This window comes from Rousettus aegyptiacus, unplaced genomic scaffold, assembly GCF_014176215.1.
Source record: "Rousettus aegyptiacus isolate mRouAeg1 unplaced genomic scaffold, mRouAeg1.p scaffold_m13_p_5, whole genome shotgun sequence".
Classification (NCBI taxonomy): domain Eukaryota; kingdom Metazoa; phylum Chordata; class Mammalia; order Chiroptera; family Pteropodidae; genus Rousettus; species Rousettus aegyptiacus.
The window spans coordinates 93,490,234-93,515,513 of record NW_023416308.1 but is presented as its reverse complement, the minus strand read 5'-3'; the positions used below and the strand labels follow the sequence as shown (position 1 = coordinate 93,515,513).

The 25,280-nt window shown below is 33.3% G+C and overlaps 1 protein-coding gene across 1 annotated transcript in view; it reads right to left on the bottom strand.

The window, feature by feature from the left end:
* The window catches only part of LUZP2 (leucine zipper protein 2), a 390,662-nt gene that overhangs the window by 201,561 nt on the left and 163,821 nt on the right, over positions 1-25,280 (bottom strand). The window contains exons 2-3 of the mRNA XM_036220762.1: positions 5,028-5,145; positions 810-880 (exon numbers count right to left, since the gene is read on the bottom strand). Coding sequence (XP_036076655.1) covers positions 810-880; positions 5,028-5,145 — 189 coding nt within the window. The remainder of the gene's footprint in view (positions 1-809; positions 881-5,027; positions 5,146-25,280) is intronic.

Here is a 25,280-nt window from a genome sequence, read left to right as displayed (position 1 = left end):
GTGAACTTTTTAACTGCTTGCTTTGTGCTAGGTGAACTAATGTGAAAGGGCATAGTGACTGGGTAACAGCAGTGCAAATTCCAGTTAATGCACTCTCAGCAATTCATTCAAGCACTTTGAACAACAATTTTCTATCTGTTAAATGGGGATTAATTGGGAGGGTGAAACAAGAAAAATATAAAAGCACCTAGCAAAGCCTCTAGGAAAGGTATAATAAATGCCAGATTGTTTGTACTTTAAAATACTTTTTCCTTTGAGAAGCAATTTCAAATCATTTAGCTTTTATACTGAATAGAAGTTTATCTTATAATACACTTTCTCAGAAATAAACAAACCAACAGCAACCACATTGTACTAATTCTACTTATATTGTTAATAAGATTACCTCATTCCTTACCACCTCCACCATTATTACCACAATGGATTTTTGACGCTATTAAAACTATCTCACTGAGGTCAGCGTTATTGGATCTGCCTATTGATGGGCAGATTTATCGGTGTCTTTATTACTAAGATAACAGAGGAAAATAATACAGATCTTTAAACACTGGAATTGTGATCTGCAGGCAAGCAGCATTAGCATCACTGTCACTAGGAAGCTTGTCAGTAATGCAAACTCTCAAGCCCCACCATAGATTTACTATATAAGAATATGTATTTGAACAAGAGTCTCATATATTCAAGTGTAAGTAAGAAGATAAATACATATAAGGCATTTAGAATGAAGTGATTTTTGTGAAATTTCTGAATGGAGTTGGGCACTATGGAAAAAAAAGAACTGAGAAAATAAAAAGAAAACACAATCTTACCTTTGTTTCTGACTTATTTCTAGAAGAGTCTGAACATTAGTTTTGGCCGATTTCTCTTCATTTGTCAAAGACTAATAAGAAAAAAGGGGAAAAGGAAGTCTTATTCAAGCGATAAATCGAGGCTCACTTGACTTTTCTCTCTCTGGCCTATGGTGTAACCGTATTTATGCCCTGAAACAAGAATGTGCAGATGAGGCCTTGATGACCCTCATGGTTCTAAGGATGCACACAGGAACTTACAATACCAGGTAGTCTGTGCACCACACAGCAGGTGAAGGGGAAAGAGTTGAGTCTGGCTCTTCAGAGGTTTGATGGAGAGGAACATGCTCTCCAAATATCTAGGTCTCTTAATAAGTGAATATAAAATGTATTTTCTGATCTTCATTGGAAGTTTTACTGTGTTCTCTGCAGGCATGTCAAACCAGCTCTGGAATGATTTCTACAAATACAAGGGGACATAAAAGGCATTCCTAAATAAGCTAAGTAACAATACAATTCAAGATCAAAGCAGCCAAAAAGCATTTACCTGTTGGATCTTATCGTTTTATTATTTATGTACATTAGAATACACAGAAGAACTAGGATCATTCAAAATGATTAAGTTAAAAAAAATACCACCAAAGTCATCAATGTTTATTTACTCTGTCAAATTCAGCATTCACAGACCATGAATTAGAACAGAAAAGTCCACTGTGTTTTCTCATTAGAGAATCTGTTCCATTATGCCTTCCCTAAGAACTTTCTTATTTATACTCAAAAAACTATTTTTAACAGGGTAACCTATTTTCTTGGTATTAAAAATTGAAATTGAAAGGCAGTGATAGTGTTTATAGGAAGAGAATCTGTAACAGGTAAGGAATTGATAATAGCAAGAATAGCTAGCACTTTATTTATTTAATGTTAATTTAACAAATATTTGTCATAAATTAGACCAAGTTCTATACAAAGACATGGTGTCTGCCTTCACAAATTTTCCCATCGAATGCTAAAAACAGACAATTTTAAATAAGCACTCTGATAGGGATGTGATGGGCTGAACTTCATACAAGAAACTTGTTCCCTAAATGACTGGAGCCATTATTAGGAAGCAACCAAAAAAAAAGCTACTCTGCTTATTTGGAAAGAGTAATTTCACATAAAATACCAAAAAAAAAAAAAAAAAAGCAGGACAAGGAATTACAGTGGGGAAAAGTCACCAATCTTAATATTTACAGTTCAAAGTGCATCATCGTCATATGATCTCACATAAGTCACAAAATCTGTCCTTTGACTTCCTTATGTGAGAAATAGGAACGAGAATTTTGAAGAACTACTTAATTTTTTTCTGTCTTTATTGAAATATAATAGACAATTAGTTGCTTGTATTTACATTGCACAATTCAATGAGTTTTTCCCCCCTGATAGTTGGCATACAATAATATATCAGTTTCAGTTGTATAGCAGAGTGATCGGAGAGCCACATAACTCACAAAGTGATCAGCCCACTAAATCTAGTACCTTTCTTCCCCCTTACATATTTATTACAACATCACTACCATCTTCCCCATGCTACACTTTACATCTCCATGTCCATTCTGCAACTATCCATTTGTACCTCTTAATTTCTTTGCCTCTTTTTTTTTTTGTCCCCTCAACCCCCCACCCCTCATCTGGTGTTTGTTGATTTTGTACTTTAGACTTCACATGTATGTGAAATCATGCGATGGACCCTCCGTGTCCATCAAGACAATATCTTTTTCCATCCCCTTCCTTTTAGTCTGTGTGCGTCTTTTAATCTGACGTGAGTCTCTTGTAGGCAGGATATGTAGGGGTATTGCTTTTCTTATCCATTCAGCCACTCTATTTTTTAGTTGGGACACTTAATTCTTTTCCATTTGAGGTACTTATTGATAGGAATGTAGTTATTACCATTCTTTATTCCTGTTTTTGAGACATGTTTTTTTGAATAGCCTACTTTAGACAGTTAATGGGAAACTCAAAGGGGATAATAGATGTGTAAAAAAGCACTTGATGAAAAGTGCAATAAAAATACGCTTATTCATCTATCGGCCATATGCTATACTCTGGACATTTTAAAAGAACCAAGATTAAGAAGGCAAGGGACTGTCCTCAAGAAATTAAAAAAAAAAAATACATGTGATGCAGAAATAAAAAAGGTAGATATACACATGGAGGTTAGCAAGGCTTATCTAATTAGAAGAGCTGGAGGTACTTGACTATTATTTCTTCAGAAATATCCAGGGAAATATCCAGAGTATACATCTAGGAAAATACTCCTGGTTCTTTTAAGAATACCAAAAATTGACAAACCTACTAATGAGTCAACATAATGTTTGTTGATTGACCCGTATTCCTATCCCAGTCGGGTGTTATGATTACAGAGATAAACAAGACTTTAAAGCTTCTATCTTCATGAATTCCCTTTGAAAAAAATACATACAACTATATTATTATTCACTATGTGCTTGAAACCTAGAATGATTAGATGAATGATTTTATTATTTAATTTTGTGAAGAGGTTGTTAGGAAGGTTTAATAAGATACAAAACAGAAACCACTTTACACAATGGCTGGCACAAAATAAACAAAAGGCAAATTGAAAATTGCAATTACATTTATTGGTGGAATTGTTACCCTTTCAAAAAATGTAACTCCATGAAAGTACACATTTTTTTTTTCAAGCAATTTTCTAAACTATAATTAAGTATCTTAATTTAGGCTACTGGTACAGAGAAACTGAGTGTCCTGGAAATATTGTTAACACTCACCACTCATAGGCATTTCACCATATGCTTGAAATATTCTCAAAGTGCCATGTGTTCCATACCTCTAAGAAGGTGCAGTTGTCTTAAATATTCTTTGCAGCCTCTTGTAACTGGTGAATTTCTCCTTGATGATAAGGTGCACCTCTGGTATCAGATTCCTGTGGAAATCACTGTACTCTCTTTTTCATCCTAGTTAGTGCTTCCCTAATGTTCTGCAAATACTTCCATCATAACGATTTTATTGCTGCACAATTATCATCCTGCTAGTGGTCTCTGTGTTGTACTGGAGTGTGGATAATTTTTTTTTTTTTTTTTGCTCTTATTTTCATGTTCTCAAGATGTAGTAAAACTTTTGGAATAAGAGCTTGGACATTAGGTTTAAAAAGCAGCTCTGCTGCCTAACTCTGTGCTCTTGATAATTTCTTAACTTTTGTCTAACTCTGTTTTCTCACATACAAAATGAAACTGATAATAACCACAGCATAGCCATTATGTGAAAATTAAATAAAATTGTACAAAGAATATTTAACACAAGACATTGACCATGTTCCATAAACTGTATGGATTACTGACACCATCATCATCATCACCATTATCATTATCCTCATCCTCATGGGAATAGAAAGCCAAGGACAACAGTGACTCCCAATGGCTCATAAACATGGTTCAGTGCAAAAGCTAATAAACAGTCTTTGTAGAAAGATTGCTTACATTTCATATATGACTTCCCTTGTGATATCAAAATAACTCATCTTCTCAAAGTATGAATCCTCAGGTGTAACAAGAAAAATCATGTTAAATAGTATCTACCTCATACACATATTATGAAATTTAAATTCTATAAAACAGCTAAAGCTTTTATTATACAATATATACTCAATAAATATAATGTCTAAGCCAAATATTAAAATATATTATCAGATATTTCGGAAAATTCTTCTGATCATATATAAATCTCATCTTGATTTTTGATTGAGATTTCACTGACTGTTAATACATGTTTACAGATGATTCTCTCCTTTCTAAGGTATTTACCTATTTTAGGAGTGAAGTTTATTAAAGAATCTTCAGAAATATTCTTTATAGAATTTAAGAACCTTTTCCAGAGATCATTACTATATTTATTTAACTCTTGGTGATAATTATTTTTTCTCACTTCATAATATAAAAAACACTGGGGACAATTGATCTCAGGGATTGTGAGAAATGGATGGCTTTGACAAACACAATTTTTTCATTCCCGAATTTACAAGCCACAGATTCCCAGAGTGTATTTCAATGACATTTCTTTCCAAATCTAATATAATTATAAATAATTACTTATATGGTCTAACCTAGAAAAAAAAATCAAAACTGATTTTTAAAAATGCAGAAATCTTTACATATTCATCCATCAAGACAAACCAGGTGATTCCTCATCTTTCATTCCTGGGAAAGTTAATTTTCATCTCACCTGAAGGTTGCCTTTAATTCCATCAAATTCTTTTGAGTTCTTTGTCAGCTGATGGAGGACGGTGCTTCTCTCCTTAAAGATTTCTTTCAGCTGCTTTTCTAGATCTTCATGGTCCTGTCTAACACAGAAAGGAAAGGCCATGAAAGCCCACCAATTCTTCCGCTTGGTTTCAGCCACTTTAGTCATAATCATAAGCCCTTGAATTTAAAGAAATATCTAGATTAATTGAAACCTTAACTACTAGGATGTTTAATTCTTATTCCTTCATTGAAAAGAGAAAAATTGAAAAACCAAAACTTTTATAACAAAGATTTTATTTTACTTTGAGGGCTATTCAAGCTACAGATTGGGTCCAGAACAATACTGTCCAACTTCTACATGTAGAACATAGTTTATCAGGTACCTCTTGAAAAACAGATATTTTCATGACCACCTTATTCCAAGGTCCTTGAAGTTTCACAGCAAAAGGTATGATTTGAACCAATGTATCTTGAAGACATAGATTCTGACATGGGGGTGGGGAGGAATCTTGGGAGTAGAGCCAGAACAGATTGTAGGAGCCTTGCTTCATCACTGGTTTGTAGGGAAGAAAGTCCATTGAAAAGGCACTCTTTCCAAATATGTCTAAAAATCTCTATTGTTATTAAAGAGGTATTGGAAAAAACAAAATATCTAAGAAAATCAGTCAATAAATATAGTTAAATTTGAACAGACTTGTTAACAACTACCATAAAAGATTTGTTTTTCTAAGTACCAAATATGTGTGTGTATATATATATATATACATATACATACACATACATATTTTTCCATTTTTCTCATTTGATCTTTATAAGAAGGTAAGACAGGTATTGTACTTCTCTTTTTGCAAATGTAAAAGAAATGAGCTCAGAGAGATTATTACTACTACTTTAAAATCCGATTCAAGTGTGTGTGTGTGTGTGTGTGTGTACATATGTGCGCGCGTGTGTGTGTTTATGTATGTTATGGTATGACTGTGTGTAGCAGGTGAATGTAGACAAGGAAACAGATGATTGTCAGTGTAGCCTAGAACTGTAACTGACAGGAAAAGGTTAAAATGATTAATTGGAGTAAGCATGTAGGAAAGTCTCTAATCCAGGAAAAATTTCCTGGAGAAAGTAACATAAAATATACATAAGGGACTCTTTGAAGGATAAGCAGAAATTAGCTATATCAAAGGGGAAAGCGTATGTAAACATCAGGCAGTTTATAGTTTTAATTGGGCAGTGAGAGGCTTGCTTTTGAAATGAGAATGTGGAAAGCATAAGCAAAATTATGTAAGATTTTAAGTGATGGTAAGAGTCTGTCCATTGTTTTGAAAATAAGGAGAGGTAATTGAAGGTTTTAAACAGGGAGTGACTTGTCTGATTTATGTCTTGAAAATATTTTCCTGTCTAAAAACTGAGGAGTGAATTGGAAGAGGGGAAAACCTGGAGAATGGGAGGCTATTAAGGAAGTTAACCAGGCAATAATCCAGGGAAAATATTGAGGCTGCATAAATTAGATTAGAAGCCGAGAAGACAGGGAAGCTTGAATTGATTTCAGCAAAACATGAGAAATTGAATCAATAATATATAATTTAAAAAATATTTTGTCTGTGTGTTATGAGCATTAGCTATTTAATGATGCCATGTTTCTGGCTTAGATGAATGTTGGACATAGCCTTTTCCTGAGAAAGAAGTCATAGGATGAACTATTTTTTTAATGAAAGTTAGTTGACAAGTTTAAAATTGAAACTTGCAGGAAATGGCTCAAACTCTCTCACCTTTACTTTATCTGTAAAATGCAATACTAACACTGACCTTGCCCAGATTGTTGTGTTAAATGGAGCAACTTATACAAAGCTTTGAACCCATAGTAGGTAATTAATTTTAAAAATATATAAAAATTTTGTTACTAATAAATCTGAAGAATTTTCAGTCTTTTTACAGAATTATAAAGGAAGTGGGTGGACCAGTGGCCTTAGTGATGATTAATAAATGTGTATCATCTACAATAGGTTTCTATTACAATTCTTTGCTTTTTCTCATTTGTTAAATGTAGGTCTCTAGAACTCTTCACATTCTTCTTGTCTGAGGGAAATTGGAATGCCCCACTGATAAGTACTTTAATATTTCTCCCTGGCCTTGAGATTTTCACTAATGAACAGTAATCAGCCAGAAATCAGACAGTTATTAATGCCTCAGGTTCTCTTTCAGTCTCGCAAGCAAAGTCAAATGTTGAATGGCAAGGCTCATTTTCATCTAATTTTAATTATACAACTTTACTTCATGCCTCAATTTGTTTCTCCTGAATATGACAATAGACACATCTCCAAAATTATCTTAAGTAACCATAATATACCACGATATTAGATAACATGCATTGATAATGCATTACATGCAAGGTGGTGTTATATATATTTAGTCACCTAATCTTCAAACAACTCTACAAGGTCAGTACTAGTATTGACCCCATTTTGCAGTGGAAAAAAATGAGTCTCAGGAATAGTAACTTCCAAGAACATATTTCTATATCAGTCAGTCCCCAGAGTCCAGTGTCTTAGCCATTATGCTGTAAGAACAAACTGACTTGGCTAGGAGTTTATCACAATTAAATGTTCACTGTACCCATCACAGAACTTATTTTGTGGTACTTCTTCCTTCATTGTTACATATATAAGTTTTGGATTTATTTGCCATTTATTATTTTTATTAAATAAAATTATAAATAGCATTTCCTTTTTTATTATTTATAATTATCTTTTAATACTATTATTATATTTAGCCTTCAAATAACTTCATGAGGAAAGAAGAATGAATTTAAATCACTCTATTTTCTGGTAAATACATTGAGGATATAATTTACCAGGCTAATATAGCAATGTGTGTTAATTAATAGCATCACTCTAACTGCGATCATTTAAGGTCCTTATAAAAAAGGGAAAACAGCTTGTTCTGTAGAAGTAAGTTTAGTGGAAGCATTGGTTAGTGTTTTATCAAATTTTCTTGCATTCACAAATTAGTGCATATTCATCTTTCAATACATGTTATTATTTTCCCATAACATTTCCCATATAATCCTCATACAATCATATTCTGCAACTAGCCTGTACATCTTGGAGCTCTTTTCATATCTATACATAGTAAAATCCAATATGCATGCACTTTCATGTATATTACTCCTAAACACTTAGGGTGTTTTCAATTTCTCTTTCTCTGTTAATCCATATACGTGGGTACAAATACATTTTCCTGAATATCTCCTAGAAGTGGAAATATTTCACTCCAAACTTAACATGCTAATTTTAATAGATGTTAGTTGCCTTGCTATAAGCTATTCTAGTCTATTCTTCTATGATCAGTATATTCTGATATTCTTCTCAACACATTCATCTGAACTGGAAATTGTCTCCCTCTTTTATTTCATATTTCTTAATGGTATGAGTGGAAAACGATACCTTCTTTCTGATGTAATTTCCAAGCACTTTATTAGAAAGATTAATTCTGTTTCATAGCTTTAATCATTATTAATATTTCTTCCTTTATGAATTAACTGCATATGATGCCCTTTCACCCATTTATATCTTGAGTTAATTATTTTATTAGTTCGCTTGGGGCTTCTGTAACAAGGTAATCACAGAATAGGTGGCTTGAAAAACAGAAATTTTTTGACTTACAATTTCTAAAGACTAGAAATACAAAACCAAGTTGCTGATAGAATTTGTTCTTTAAGAGGACTGTGGGGGAAGGATCTGTCCTGGGCTTGCAGACGTCCCTAGGTCTCCTTATATTGTCTTCTATGTGTGACTTTGTGACTAAGTTCCCCTTTTCATAACCAGTCATACTGGTTTTCAGCCCACTCTAACAATCTCATTTTAACTTAATGACTTCTATAAACACCCATCTCCAAATGTTGTTATATCTAAGGTACTATAGATTAGGACTTCAATATAAGAATTTGGTGGGGGCGGGGATACAATTCAACCCATAACAATTATATAATCTATTGATTTACAGAAGCTTCTGTCCAGTATAGTATTTAATTCATTATAGTTATATAGAAAATGTTTTCCAAATCTGTTATTGTTATTTGAGTTTACCAACCCCTAATTTCTTCCAAATAGCTGAGAGAGAGAGGGAGAGAGAGAATGATCTTCCCTTAATTGCATTTGCATTGATCTCGCGCAGGTGGATCTTCTCCACATCAGTATATTCTTCAAATGTTTCTGTATGTTTATGAAAATGTATTAGTTGTTAATTGTTACTAGTTGCCAAATTAATTTTGAAATATATGTTATATACTAATAAGAGGTAGAAATATGATTTAGATAAAGATAGCCTGTTATCAGGTGATACCATTTTTCTCAGGCCATTTTTTTTAATGAAAAATTGAGTTAAAACACTCATGCAGAAATAAATGCACAGTCCCAAGGACATCCCTCATGGACTATCACAAAGTAAATATAGAAGAAATTTTACGATCGATAAATGCATCTTAGAAGCTTTTCTTTGACCTCACCCATTTATTACCTTATTCTCGTCCCCAAATATGACCAATATTCTCATTTTTATTACTTTATTATCTTTTGCCTTTGTTTTAATTTATACAAATATAAACACTGAATATGTTTTGTGTTTAATTTGTTTTCTACAACATGACATTTGTTAAACTCTTCCATATTATATAGAGAAGTAGTATGTTAATTATATTGCTGTTTAATATAAAAGTGAATAATTATACTGCAATGTATCTAGTGTTGATAGATGTGTTTTTTTCTAGTTGTTGATTGTTATGAAAATGCTTCTATGAATATTTCATATGTCTTTTATTTAACCTATAAATACATGTATGCTAGGCATATATGTCTAATAATGGAATTGCTCCAATATAGGGCATACCTTTGTTCAACTTTAGTAAATACTCCCTAACAATTTTCCAAGTCAGATTTAGAGTAAGAGATATGGAGAATTCCAATTGTTTCACATTCTTATCAATACTAGTTTTTTTTTTTTTTTTAGTTTTCAGTCACCCTAGTAGTTGTGTAATAGTTTCTCATTTTAGCTATAATTTGCATTTTATTGGTGATTCATAAAGTGAGCACTTTAGAAAAGATGATGTTTATATATTACCTTTTGTAAAATACTTATTCATGTCTCACACTTTTTTATTTAGTTGGTTTGCCAATTGCTAATTATTGACTCATAGGCAGTATTTATATCACTTGCCATGCTATAATAGGAATTCTCACACCAATCACCTGGTCATGTTACACTCCAATGGAATGTTAGTGGACATGACACATCAAAGATTTTAAATGCTGTTTGCTTCCTTTTGCTTAGTGTCTTGTTCTACACGAATAAATTCCCACAGATAACTACTGCAACTTCAGGGGGCTTCAGAAAGAAAATATGTAGAACAAATCTAAATTTGATTCATATGCTGAAGCATAAACACCTAAAAGACTCTTTACCTTGAGTTTGAAAAAACTGCATTTGTTATTGTAAGCCACTAGGTTTTGGAGTAATTTGTAATGTAGAAATATCACAACAAAAATCTGTCTCATAAATACATTTGTTGTAACTATTACATACATTTTTTAATATTATTAGTGTGCTAAATTATATTGATTCATCTCACGTGTATGATTAATAATTACATTAAATCCATCTCTCATTGAAATCAATCTTTTTGTTTATTATATATAATTCTGTTACATTCATTTTGCTAATACTTTGTTTAAAATTTTTACATTTATTCTCACAAGAGAAATTCATTTCTAAATGTCCCCTCTCATCATAGCTTGTAAAGTTTGGTATCTAGGTTATGCTTGGCCCATGAGACAAATTTGGAAGTATTCCATCTTTTTCTACTTTCTGAAAGGTTCGTGTAAGCTTGGTAATATTTCTTCCCTGAACGAATAAAACTGACACATAAAACATCTTGTCTGTAGTTTCCTTTGTGTGAAGGTATTATTTACATATTCAATACTTTGATATATAGCTATTCAGATATCCTAATTGTCCCTAACTTTACTAATAATTGTCAATATTAGTAAAACACTATTTTAGAAATGTTTCCATTTCATTGTCATTCATTTAGTTTATGATTCTGAGTCTCAGCAATTTTATTTGCGCTCAGCTGGGCAGTTCTACTTTTTTACAGGGCTTATGCTTGTTTCTGGAATCACTTCCTGGTTAACTAAATGGCTCTGCTTCTGCCTCTGTCAGTTAGTCAATGAAGGTAACTGGCTCGCATGTCTCTCTCTTCATCCAGCAGACTAGCCTGGGTTTATTTGTATTCCAGTTGATTAGGGTTCTAAGAGAATACGCAGAAGTAAAGGAGTATTTTTCAGTTTTACATTTGAAATTACCATGATATCATGTCTGCCAAAGTGTACTGGTCACAAAACAAGTCACAATTATAGGCCAGATTGAAGAGGCAGAGAACTACACTTCATTTCTTGACGGGAAAAGCTTAAAAGTCATATTCTCAATGAGCATATATATAAGAAGAATAGTTATGGCCATATTTGCATACAATGTGTTACATAGCTCCACTTGCTAGATTAACCTACTGTATTTCACGCCTCAGAGATTGTCTCTTTGAGCACATGCCACCTTCTGCCTTGGTGATTCTCCAATGCCTTCAAAGGGTTTTTTTTTTTTTTTTTAAAGATTTTTTTAGTTTTTCCATTGGTTTTGGCAACATTGTTTTGGCAACAAATGTGTCCGGTTTCACTAAAGATGGACATTTGGAGGCCATTATTTAGTTATTTAGTTCTCGAAGACAACCAATTACTCAATTAAATTCCATTTCTCTTCCAACTCTGAGTATTTGAACACTTTTTTATTTGCAACAACCCATTCTTATTGTCCTATTTCAAGCTCTCATTATCTAAATATTTGTAGCACTATAGTAACTGTTAAAAAAAAAATTGCTTATCCAATTCATTTAGTGCACTGTTTTCAAACTAAACTTTATAAACTTAAAGTTCTATTTAGATCAACTTATAGTTCATAATATCAGTGGCTCTTTTGACTACGTCAAAGTCAAGGCGTCTGCCCTCTGGCTTGAAACTATCTTCATTCTCTTTCAGCTTCCTACGTTCAAGTTTTCTTTCCTCTAATGTGTCCTGTGCTGGGTTAATTATCAACCAAAGAGAACTTCCTGAAAATATTTAAATGGTTTTATCTATTATCATTTGTATGAATTAACATAAACTGAAATAAAAATAAATCCCCTAAGTAATCATACATTAAATTCTTTCTAAAAGCCGAAACCTTCAAAAACCATCGAACTCTACATAGTCTTACCAATTTTGATTTCATGACATAAAACCTCCGTAAACATCAAATCAGTCTCCTCAAAATCCATCCTTCTGTCAAGGTTTTCTCTATTCTCCACCTCTCTTCAAAGCTTTATATTGTATTGATAAAATATTATTTATACATGTCTTACCACAAAAATTGAAATCTTTTCATGAATTTTGTCTAGTACTACTTTTATCTAGCACAAAAGTTTGTTCTGACAATGCTGAATTGTACCTGGGTCCTGTGCTCCTGGAAACTATCTATAGTTAGCAAATAATCCCCAAACTTTTAAGTTCTGGAAAATGCATTACTCCAAGAACAATTCTTCCCATTTGTCTTAAATAAGACTTGCAGATGACTCCCCTTGACAAAGACTGACACAGACTCATCAAATTCCTATTTTTTATCTCACAAATGATTAGCTGCAATGTTTGTTTCTATTTGCCAATCTGGACAAAATTACCGCTAACTTCATTTGACCAAATTATTGTCAGGTTTCTCTCTTTCCCCCAGGCCCTTGAAAGTTGCACTGCCTTAGGCTTAAACTAAAATCGAGAGCTGAAGCAAGTGCTGAAACATGGAGCACCACATTACCTCTCCTCAGCCTTACAAATTCCTTCTGAGAATTAGCTGATGGTAAAGAAACGTTTCCTGTTCACCCGTTTGATCATACCACCTGCTGACCCCACTTTCCCCACATCCACCATCCACTTCCGTCTATCCTCGTGTCACTTTTCTCTGTAAAAGAAAGCCATTTTTTTTTTTTGCCTTCACTCAGAGGTACTTAAAGATTTAATGGTTAAAGCATTCTTATTACAATAGATTTTTGAATAAGTGATTTCCTTAAGTCCAGATTGTTTTTTACTTAATAGCACATTGTTAGGTGACTGATAAATGTAGGTTGGCTGACTAAGTTCTCATTTCTAGCTTTTGCTTGAATTCTTACATCAGCCCGGAGTATCTTTATCTATGGTCTTTGTCAATCTAGATAGAAAAATTACCTCATCTCACTTCCTCCATGAAATTTTCTTCTTTTTCTGAATTTGCATGTCATATATTCTGTCCACTTCTTAATTTGATAATTAATTATTAAAATTAGCATATTTTAAAGCATGAGTGTACAACGGCCTTTATAGAATGAATGCTTGGAAACATATACTCCTTCCTCTTTTTTTCTAATAATTTTTATGTAATTTGATCTTTAAATTGTCCTTAATTAGGCCAGCAGAAGCCTCTACAAACTGGCTCTTGTATCCTGTGATGTATCCCCATCATTCTTGGAACCCTTCCTTTGACGTCCTGCTCTAACATTTCTCGGTATTTGTTACAAATGCAGATACAATAAAATCAATGATGTTTATTGTGGAGTAGACTTTTAATATTTCAATTTTATTTTCATTGTTTTTTTTTTTAATTTTTGTTTTACATTTAAAAAGTCTACAAGAGTGTGTTGAATGACTCCAAATATAAACCTCATGAAATTTAAAGACCTAGAGTAGTGGTGTGAGATCTCAGGTTTTATTTTTACAAAGAAATAGAACAACAGAAAGAGTGGAAATGCAAACTCCAATTTAACCTGTTTGCAGCATTTCTTCCTATATCTGAAAAAATCATTCATTATAGCAGCCATAACTATAGTTTTAAGTTATTTATTCTTAAAAACAACACCTAATAGTATGGACAAGTTTATGTCAGACATATGGCAGACATTTTACATAATCATTGGGACATGTAAGTGACTTTATATCCATTTTACAAGCAAGAAAACAGACATTCAGAGTAATATCTTTAAGATCAGACAGATAGCAAATGATCTAGGTAGTCTTTAACCTTGGATATCTTTGATAACAAAATATTGCATTATGTGGTCTTTCTGTAATAAATCCAGTTAAGTATTTTCTTGGTTCCTCTTGAATGCAGGAAACTTTGAAAAAATTATAAGCATTCTCAGTACGTTATCCCTAAGCCAGTAGCTTGCAATATACAGGAGAAATACAAAAGACATGGAAACAATAACATATGGTGAAATGTGGTAGGAGTAAGGCATTAGGAAACATCAAATTCATGTTAAACAATCGTGGAAAATTTCATGGAAAAAAAAGATGTTTGTGTTGGGCCTTGAATGATGCATAGGATTATTAAAAGCAAAAAGGGGGGAAAAGAGGTATTCTTAGCAGAGTGAACAATATAAGTAATGACAATGCATTTGAGAAAGTGCTGAATGGATGTAAGTCACAAATTGGCAAGCAAAATAGTCCTAATTGCATATAAGGCATTCGTTTGGGCTATTGGGTAAAACCTGAAGAAATTGGTAAGATTTAAATTATCACAAATCTTAAATGCCATGCTCAGGAGTTTTCAATGATTTCTGTGGAAAATTTACTGCTCTGTGAATTACCAAGAAAGATATATTTAGGAAGATGTATAGTCAGACTTCCAAATGAAAAGCATATCAGAAAGAAGAAATATTTGAATTACCCTCCTCCCACTTGTCAAAGCTATTCCAAAATGTAGATTCTTATTTATCACAGAAGATTGAATGAGAGTGACTTTTAATTGGCTTGGCCAGGGTACCGAATTGGTGACAATCAGGAGTTGTATGCTGGGAACATTGCAGTGCCTGTCTGCTGGAAATGCAAGAGAACTATAAGGTTCCTCTGAATTTTGGCAGGAAGACCATGGATTAATTGGTTAAGAGGCATCTGTGTTGTTAAAGCTGTTCTTTTCTTTTCCTTTGTATCAGACCCAATAGTCAATGTGACCACCAGAATATTTGCATAACATTTTTCTTTCAAGGTCTGCCAATGCAAACTAAGAGAATAATCCAAACCCCACTGTGCATATGTGGCAGAACTGGTTCTGCGCTGCTATGGCTCCTATGTAAAGATGTCTAGAAAAGTATCTTTTGGAGAAGGAAGGTCTCTCATACTAATACTATCAAACTTTGAAGTACAGCAAGCCTTTGGGGAAGATTATCTTAAAATAAAAATATACAACTCTTCTTCCACCAACCCTATACCTGGGAATCTATTCATGGAAATAAGAGTTCCAGCCACTGAGAACGTAAATTGAAAGAAGCATTAATTATAAGTATCTGGATATAAAATAAGAGATCTGAATAATGTTGCACACATCGGCAAAGACTCTCCTTGACCAAACTTTACGTAGTTTCCTCTAAACCCTCTTCTCAACTAGGCTTCAAGTTTGACATCTATCCTTCTCAAGCCTGCATCAGCCAGTTGTAGTAAGAATCTTGCTAAGTAAGTTTATCCAGAATCCCCACACTCAATACCTGATTATCTTTGATATTGGATCAAATTCTCATTCTTCACCAGTCCTCAGGTGACACTCCACCTCTTTGACCTGCTGTCCTCAAGAATCTTGTCAAATTGGGTTGTCCAGAATTCTCCCTTATCCTGAATGTTTTCTCTTAGTAATTTTATACGTACTGACCACCCCCTGTCACCAACCTTGTCCTTGGCTATAAATTTCCACTTGTCCATGATATATTCAAAATCGATCCTAGTTCTATACTAAAAACTCCTTTTTCCAAATTGTAATATTTTCTGTAAAATCTATTTTTATTGCTTTAACTATTATCCAGCTCTTGTTTTCTTTGACAACATAATATGGCATATTATTCTAAGATTAAATTTACATTGATTAGAGCTATAACAGATAACTCAGATGAATTTTTAGGAAGTATTTTTGCGTAATAAGAGAATCAAGAGTGTAACACATTTATATAACACTAACCATAACGAACAACGCCCTATGAATGTACAAATATGTGTTTGTGTCTATGTATATGCCTCTGTATGATTATATTAGTAAAGGCAGAAATTTGAAACAGAATAGGTTAACAGAGAGCAGAGGAAAGTTGCTGATAGAGGGAATGTATGAGATGGAAAGTCAAGAAAACCAAGGGAAAAAATAGACTGTACTGCTTTATATTAAGTGTGTGTATGAAGAACTCAAGTGAAAAGTTATAGATAAGAAATAAAAGAGTTCCCTGGATTTTTTCAAATAAAGACAACCAAGTACGCATATGTTGACTTAAATATCTCCATCACCCCTCACAGCAATGCAGTCACTGAAGGAATTCCCTAATAACTATGCTTACAAAACATATCCTTATTAGAGCAATACTCCAAATTAAAACCATGGAAAACAGAAAAAAAAAAAGGTATAAAAAGTAGACAAGTATCACTGTCATGTTTCATGGTACAGCATATCCATTAAATATGAAATTCAAAAATAAAAATTTGAGTTCCAGTTTTCGTCACTAACCAGCTAGTCTAATACTGATAAAATTACTGTAACTCTTGAAGCCTCTGTTTCCACTCTGTGAAATTATAGATTAAATTTTATAAATTAATAAAATTTATGAAAATAACATTAGTTTTGTAATGTAAGGACAAATAAAAGTTGGAAATAAGAAGATTAATTTCTCTCTTGAAAATAAGGAAAAAGACTCTCTCCCTATTTCTCAGAGCATTTAATTTAGAAAACTTTTAAGTTCTTTCTCTGTCTCTTGAAATATATGTAAATATTCTTAAAAGGTAAATGAGCCACTTGTCAGCTTTGAGACCCAAGAATATCTTTCTCAATTCACCTGGGAACTATCTCAAAAGTTCGGGTAGCAAGCACCTTCCTTCAAGTTACAAAACTACCTCTTGTCATAAAGATATAAGAAGTTTTTTTTTTTTCTTTTCTTTGGATAAAGCCAATTAGCTCATACAAATAGATACTCCAACTATCAAATGAATTTAGGATGAACTATGTGTGCTGGTACAGTTGAGTCCTCTTACTTCAGAACAAATTATTTATATTGAGAAAATGTCTGTAATAGATTGCATCTGCTTGGTTATATTAAAGGGCTAGATTTTTTTCTGTCTTTGCAAACTCAGCAAATTGATCATGATGCCTATCATATTCTGTCTTAAGGATTATTCGATCAAATGATTATTTTATTTCTCTGCTATCTTTGCAGAGATGTTTTCTGGGTTGAGAGATTTTATATTTGATTATATTTTCCTAAAAGTAGTCACTGAACTATTTTTAAAATAGAAAAGAGACAGTGAGAGAGACACTTTAATAATAATTATGCCTTCCATTTATTTGAGTGTACACCTGGGAGGAAGTGTGAAACAAGAAGTATTATTATGTCTCTTATAATGTAGGCATTATGCCATGCTGGATTTTTAAAAATCAAATTTACTGGGATAACATTGGTTAATAGCACAATATAAATTTCAGGTGTACAACTTTATAACACACCATCTGTACACTCGATTGTGTGATCACCACCTGAAGTCACCATATATTTGACTCCCTTTTATGCTGCTCATCCTTTCCCCATCCTGGATGTGATTTTCTTTAAAGAAACAAACTGCTTCGTTCTCTGTGACAACATAGTCCTAAGTACAAGACACGGAGTTATCTAATGTTCCACCAAAGAAATAGCAATCTTTTCCAATGCTGAAATAAAAGAAAAAAATACATCTCCTTTGGAGTAATTGATAGAGGCGTACTATCTCTCTAGAATATTCAGGAAAATGTAGAACTACTTTTGCCTTACACCTTGGTTTTAGAATGTAAATGTTTATCTCCACAATGATAGCTCCCAAGCCGTCATCCTTAAATTTTGCTGGGTTATCAACCTCTTTGATATTCGCATGAAAATACTCTCCCTAGGAAAATTTCCACACACTTACAAAATAACAAAATTTTATATATCAATCACATATTTCACAGGGCTCTCAAACACCATATAGGAAATGAACACTGATGCCTGTGCAGAGGTTTGTTCACAAGCTGTGGTCTCCTTGCAAAAAACTCCTGCTCTAGAAGTAGGGGGACATTTAGGATCTTTAGTCACTTTGTTTTTTTCAAAATCTTTTTCAGATATAACTGTTGGAGTCAGTGATAACCTAAGCTTAAGAGGGGCAAGAATGTTTACAAATATTTGGTCACTGGTAGGTTCAGAAGGGTTCTCATCTTTGCAGAGAGTCTAGAAGTGTGTGATGTGCAGGGAGAGTATATCAAAGGAGAAGAGATATTGTTCCCATTCTGTCCTAGATTGTGTGAATGGTCACACAGGTTTCCCCACCTGCCACTTCCAATGGAATGGAATGAATGCTGTTTAATGACCATGGTGAAAGAAGTTAACTATTTAACCAATCTGGAAGAAATATACATGCATTAATATATATAAATATACATATTACATCATATAATCACATATCAGTAGATGTTTAAGTATAGTTACAATTCTAGCTAGTCCACATGTCCTTAAAGGGTATGGAGCTATTTTATTTGATCACTCCCTCCCCATCCTTGCCAATAAATATTAGCATTACTTCTTCATTCAAGCTGATTAAGCATGCTTTTTGTGTTTTCTTATATTTTTTTTAAAACCAGTTTAAAATTAGAAAATTTGAGCTCTGTCTGAAAATCAGAAATGCCTAAAACATAGTTCCTTCCTTTGTGGAAGTTAAAATATAATAGGCACAAATACTCAATTGCAATGTGATACATTTATGCTGAAGACATTTATTAAGTTCGGTGGTGACCAGAGCGTGCGTTGTACTCTTAATGGATAATTCAAGTAGTAGAAATCTGTGATTAAGGAAATCCATACCTGAAAAAAGATGACTGGGCTACTTTCAAAAAGCAGCAGAACATTTCAGAAGGGCTTGCTATACTATTGACATGGAATGTGAGACCATTAATCACAGAGAAAAGTAGCCCTGCCAATACATGATCTAGGTGTTAGGTTTTTATTAACTTCATGTATCTATACAGAAATACATTTCGCTAGGAGTGGAAGAATCCATAGCTTTGCATTTTGTTTGATGCATGACTCTTCTGCACAGTATTTCTGACTTATGAGTTATATTGATTTTGCAAGCCTCTTAGTCTGAGTAGTTTCAGATCCTGTCATTCTGCAAATTGCATATAGTCTGATACTCTAAAGCTGGAGGATTGGAGAGGAAGTTATGAGGCCCCCATGATATTTCTGATTTGACAAAGGAAAAACTCCAAAGGCACTTTAAAATAATAAAATCATCACCTTTTACTTAATCTTTTCCTTTCAGCACTTCATAGTGGTTCAGATATCTCAAACCACTGATTTTCACTCTCACTCTAGAAGATACTGGCAGAGAGGCCTGTGGAAATGTTAAATGGGTCTGATCCCAGCAAATGATAATTCCAGTTAACTTGAGGACAAAGGAAAATCCTCTCCACAAGAGGAGTAAATTTCTCCTACTTCCCAAGGTGGGACATATAACAAGGGGACTGGATCCTGGATTCTGTTTACTTTAACTTCCCATGCTCTAGGGATCTGACAAATCAGCAGCTGAGAGAGGCAGACATTACAACAACTAGTTAATCCTCAAGCTCTGCTCCATATCCTCATTGCTGGTGAACAGTAAGAACCACTAAGTACCCCCTTCAGTTCCTAGTTCATCCATTCTGACTGCTTTTGTGGCCCACAAATATACATATTGCTATACATGCAAAAAGAATAAAGATGCACTGGAAGGCTGTCTGTGTTCATTCCCATTTATGAGTAATCAGCTCTACCAAATATCCATGATTTAGTGAGAACACATTAACAAAGGAGGCTTATATCTAGAAAGAGTTTTCGTAATGATTACTGGAAATTCAAAATAAAATTCCTGAATCATAACTTGAGATAAAGCATAGTTTTGTACTAAATATGATTAGGCATGTGAGAACTAAAACATGTAGATACAGTTGAAAAAAATATGTTATATTTTGTTAGATTTCCTGAATACTTTGCACTCATTTATAACTGTTTTGTATGTGTATTCTCTTCTCCTGCTATAATGTTTTGACACATTGTAACCAGATAAACTCTTCTTTTATACTTGCAAAACTAGCTAGATATAGTTGTAGATGTAGATGTAGCCGTTTACTTCTTTCTTCTCTTACCAGCAGAATCTGACCACTCTCCCTCTTTGTCTATGTTCAAATGCCACATATACAATTTCTAAGGCTCCACTGCAACAAGATATATCCATGTCATGAGAGAGAGCGAGACAATGAGAGATAGAAAGAAGTCTTCTGGGTCTTGAGGAATTTTTTTTTTCTATCAAAAATAAAGATAAAAGAGACAATATTTTGCTGTCCTGACAATCTTTTGCTTTCCTTTTCCCTTTCTATTTCTAGAGATGTGACAATTATTTTGGAAATATGTCTCACCATTCCTAAAGATATATGAGAAATTAGCTTGCTGAAGATGGGTAATTTAAAGTATAAAAACAGTGTTGGCATTTAATGACATATTTTGGCTACAGTATCAGTTCCAGAAGCTCCAAGATGCCGAGTTTTTATTTTGTGATGTTATTAAATAATTTTATTTGTAAGTCTCTGTCAAGTTTTCAGTTAATGACATCTGAATTTATCCTAATTATTACAAAGAACATCACCTAGAGCAGTGCTATTCATCGTGTGTTCTGAATTCCAGAAGTACAGCAATGTCCAGGAATTTGATAGAAATGTGAATTATTGAATCTCATTCAATTTCTGAATCAGAATCTCTTGTGGGGTAGAACCCAGAAATATGTTTTAAAAAGCTTTCCAGGTGATTCTTACGGGCTTATAAGAAGGAGGAGCATTAAAGGCTGTCAATAATTAATATTGCTTTTTAACAACTGCCTTAAGTAAATCCCATGTACTGTCTTATGTCAGTATTCCTGAGTACCTGATATGCAACAAGCTTTGTATTAGGCTAGTAACGTTTTGAAAGATGAGATGCACAAAGGTGTGATACATCCCTGCCTAAATCTTCACATGAACTGTTTGTCGAGTCTGAAATATTCCCCTGCTTTACTTTTAAAAATACAATTGTCATGAGATTTAAAACCTACCCCAAGTCCAGGATGATCTTTAATTAAATCTGTAAAGAGCCAGTTTTTTGCAAATTAATTTTTAGTCACAGGTTCTGTAGGTTAAGACATTGAGAAATCTTTTTAAGTCCGCTATTTAACCTACTACAAAGGATAGATGGATAAATAGATGATGGATGGATGGATGGATGGATGGATGGATGGATGGATGGATGGACGGACGGACGGACGGACAGACAGACAGACAGATAGATAGATAGATAGATAGATAGATAGATAAAGATCAATTGATTTAAAAATGATAAGTGATTCACCAAAAAAATAACATCTCTTCTTTTAATCTAGACTTCTGGTTACTAATATATTTTTCTTAAATAAATCAACTATTCATGAACTTTGAATATTTTTGTTACTAATTCAGTGTTTTTAAATTATTTGTTATAAGAAAAAAAGTCACTTATTTCTTTTGACTAAACATTAAGTCACATCTTCTTTACATCCTCCTTCTAGTTCTCTTTCATTCAATTATGTACATTGTTTCTATATGTTTTTGGGAAAAACTAGGCTATAAGCTGAAAATAAAAAATTAAATAAGCAACATGTGAGTATAGATAGTCTATTATTGTCCCTTTGGCATATTTAAAACATCCATATGATGAAAGATCTATAGAAGACCAAGAAAAGGCCGTTATTTGGGTGAGTATGTAAGAGTGTTTTAACTTTGCATTGCATTCCTTATAATTATTACAGTCCTCGCCTCATAAATGATTTACCAACAGAAATTGAATTGAACCAAAACTAAACTGCCTGCTTTTCAGAAATACATGTGCAATGGTGGTATTCAAAAGGCATTTGTGAGAAATGAAGAAATGTAGGGAGGAAATATAGGAAATATGATATGTACAGGAATCTAATCAAATATAGATATAAATTACGACAACACTCAGAAGTTTAAATTGTTTATCTAACAACATTAGACAATCAATAAGCTTTTCTGTGTATTCCATCTGATATTTTTAAGAATGGTGATCCTGCATGGTGTATTTAATACAGGATTTGGTCTAAAATGTTATATAAACACACATACTGAGACACATACACACACACACACACACACACATGCACGCACACATGCATACATATGCCCGCATACACACAGAGCTCAGGTTTCATAGACAGGTTTTAATACACGTTCTGCCACTTACTAGTTAGTTGTGTGAACTGGGCTCCTTCATTAGTATCTTATTTACATATGTGAAAATAAGAGATATTATCACTTATCTTGAACGACTGTTGTGAATATTTTTGCAATAGATAATAGTTGAGGGAAGGGAATGGAAAAGGTGTTTTGATTTTTCTTTTTTCTTTCTTTTCCTTTTTTTCCTTGTTTAATAAAATGCTTTGATTAACTCTTTATATATATAAAGAATGGCTCCAACAAAAAGTGAACAAACAAATGACTTATTTTTATTTTAAAAAAAAAAAATCCAGAAAGAGAAGGGAAAGGTTTCCCGAAGGATTTACTATGGTAGAGAGAAGAGAAGAGGGAATAGAAAGTGAACAGATAAATGTAAGAGAGAAAGAAGTTTCAGCAAATGTTGAGAAACTGGGAATCAAGGAGAAGAAACTTGGGACATAGAAAATACCTAGTAGTATGTCGACTTTAAAAAATAAGGCTAGCTTCTAACGTGTTAAATGTTGCAGAGGCAGAAGTCTTGGCAACTCCCACATCACTGACACTCGTCATAACAAAGTAACATGCTCTCAACATTCACTGAATGGTATATTAACATATTTATTCTCTCCCTCACCTGGCCAAACTACTGGAAATAGTGGTAGTTATCATCTTCATTCATCTTCGTTGTCCTCTTCTTCATAAAAGCAGATTATAAAAGAAGACATTCAAGTCCACTAAATTCTCTATGCCTTACAAAATAATTACTTGTTTCTTCACCTGGGGAAGAGGTGTCAAACACAAGTTCTGCACAGCTCACAGTGAACATTTTTCCATTGCCCAGGCAAGCAGTCTCATCTTGAGGATCACAAACCTTAGTTTAAGCTTTCACTCTGCACTCTCGAAAAAGGCAATCAACAGCTCTTTAGGACACTTCCCGCCCCCCACCGCCCCCCAGCATCAAGAGCACATATTTCCTGTTTTACTTTGCTGGAATCTTGAGTAGCCAGTTTGTCATATTTCCACAGTTTACATATGTCATTTTTAATTGAAATTATGGGCATGTCCATCATAGACCATAAATCTATGTTTATACAGATTCAATTCATAACCAAGCCTGAAAATGTAAAACGCCACTTTTTAATTGTCCAGGAGCTGTCTGAGATGCTTAATCAAGATAAACAGCAGTGTCAGTGGGTAACGAGCCAGCTGGTGGACATTCACAACATTATGATCACAACTCTTCAGCTTCTGTCTCCAACTTTCTGTTCTGAGCTGGGGCAATTCACATGACATCTTCTCAGTAAGTTGCTAATTCAGTTTTCAACTGCCACAGATTTATTATTTTTATTATTATTTATTAATCATCAATATGTCTCAATAAATATACAGAAGAAAGTCTAATTTCAATAGATATTGAAACCAAATTTTTAAATCCCCTAGTCTCAAATCTTAGAACCCACTACTAGTTCTATGATTTCATAAATTTTATAACTTATCTGTTAGTTACACAGATTGGAAAAAATTAAGGGAAAATGAAATATGACTTCAAAAAGCCCCACCCCACATCCTCTTTTGTTTCTTTCTTTGTCTCTTTCCAAATCTACTCCACCTTCATGATTTTTTTAAAGGGGCAAAAAAACTCTACCCCAAATACAAAAATCTAAAATAGAACAAAAATAGTTGTAGGAAGGTAAGGTTTTAAATCTTCACTTCTCTTGGTATTGAAGATCAGTCAAATGATTTCATTTTACATTTTATTTTCAAGGAGAAAATGAATGACAAAAACAGAAATGTCCTGGATGTACTGGGAGAACTTTCGAGGTTTATAGATAAAGTAAATATAAGTATATAATTATTTCTGTGTGCAAGTGGATGTGTATGTGTAGACAGACAGATAAGATGGACGTGACTATTCATTCTTAAAATGTGTGAGCCCAAGGCTCATAATTTGTAATCAAATTATGTGAGTGATAAATCATCTGCCTCAAGCTTCCTTTTTAAGGTTAAAATAGCTATAGAGATTCTGTGATTATGGATAAGTCATATTCGTACTATGTGTATTCCTTTATTGTCATTTTTGATATGATTTTTTTGCAGGAAAGTACAGAATTAGTTTTTTGTTTTCAATTCATGTCAACACAAAACTAAAAAAAACTAAAAGTTTCATAACAATATTCCCTTTCAAAGCTGTTGTTTGAAATATTAATATATACATCATTTGAATATGTGGTTATATACCAACAATTGCAGTAATACCACAGTGCACATATTTTAAATACTCTCATATGTATACTCATCCAGCTCAGGTACTTCTGACTCTGATGAAGATAGTATAAGTTCCAACTAACACCATTGTAAAAAATAATAATAATAATAATAAATAAAACATGGTACTCATTGTTTTTATTCTGTATAGGAGGAAATAATAATTTGGTTTATATTTTTAACACATGAGGGAAAAACTAGAATCTAGGATAGAAATATTGTTAATTTGTAGAAAAGAGAAACTTGATCAATATTACATTGACCTTGCTCAGTTTTCAGGGCAAGCAGGAGATAGTAATACACTAAAGGATGTTTGTGACAAGCCCCCAGAGTGCTCCAAGGTGTAAGGATTTTCCTTCTGTTTATGAAAAGAAAATCACTTAAAGGAAGCAGAGACCTATTTTGAGTAAATCACACTACATAATATTTTTAAGGAGAGGAAAAAAAAAAGAATGTCTTCATAGTTGAAATCACACTAGAAGCTGGAGGACTGGAGGAGCTAGGCTCCAGCTCCACCTGTCCTGAGAGAGAGAAAAGCTGTTTCACTGACTTCATTAATTTATCTTAGAAACACCTCGGTCTGGACCCTAAGTGTCAAGACTATGCAGTGCACAGTGAT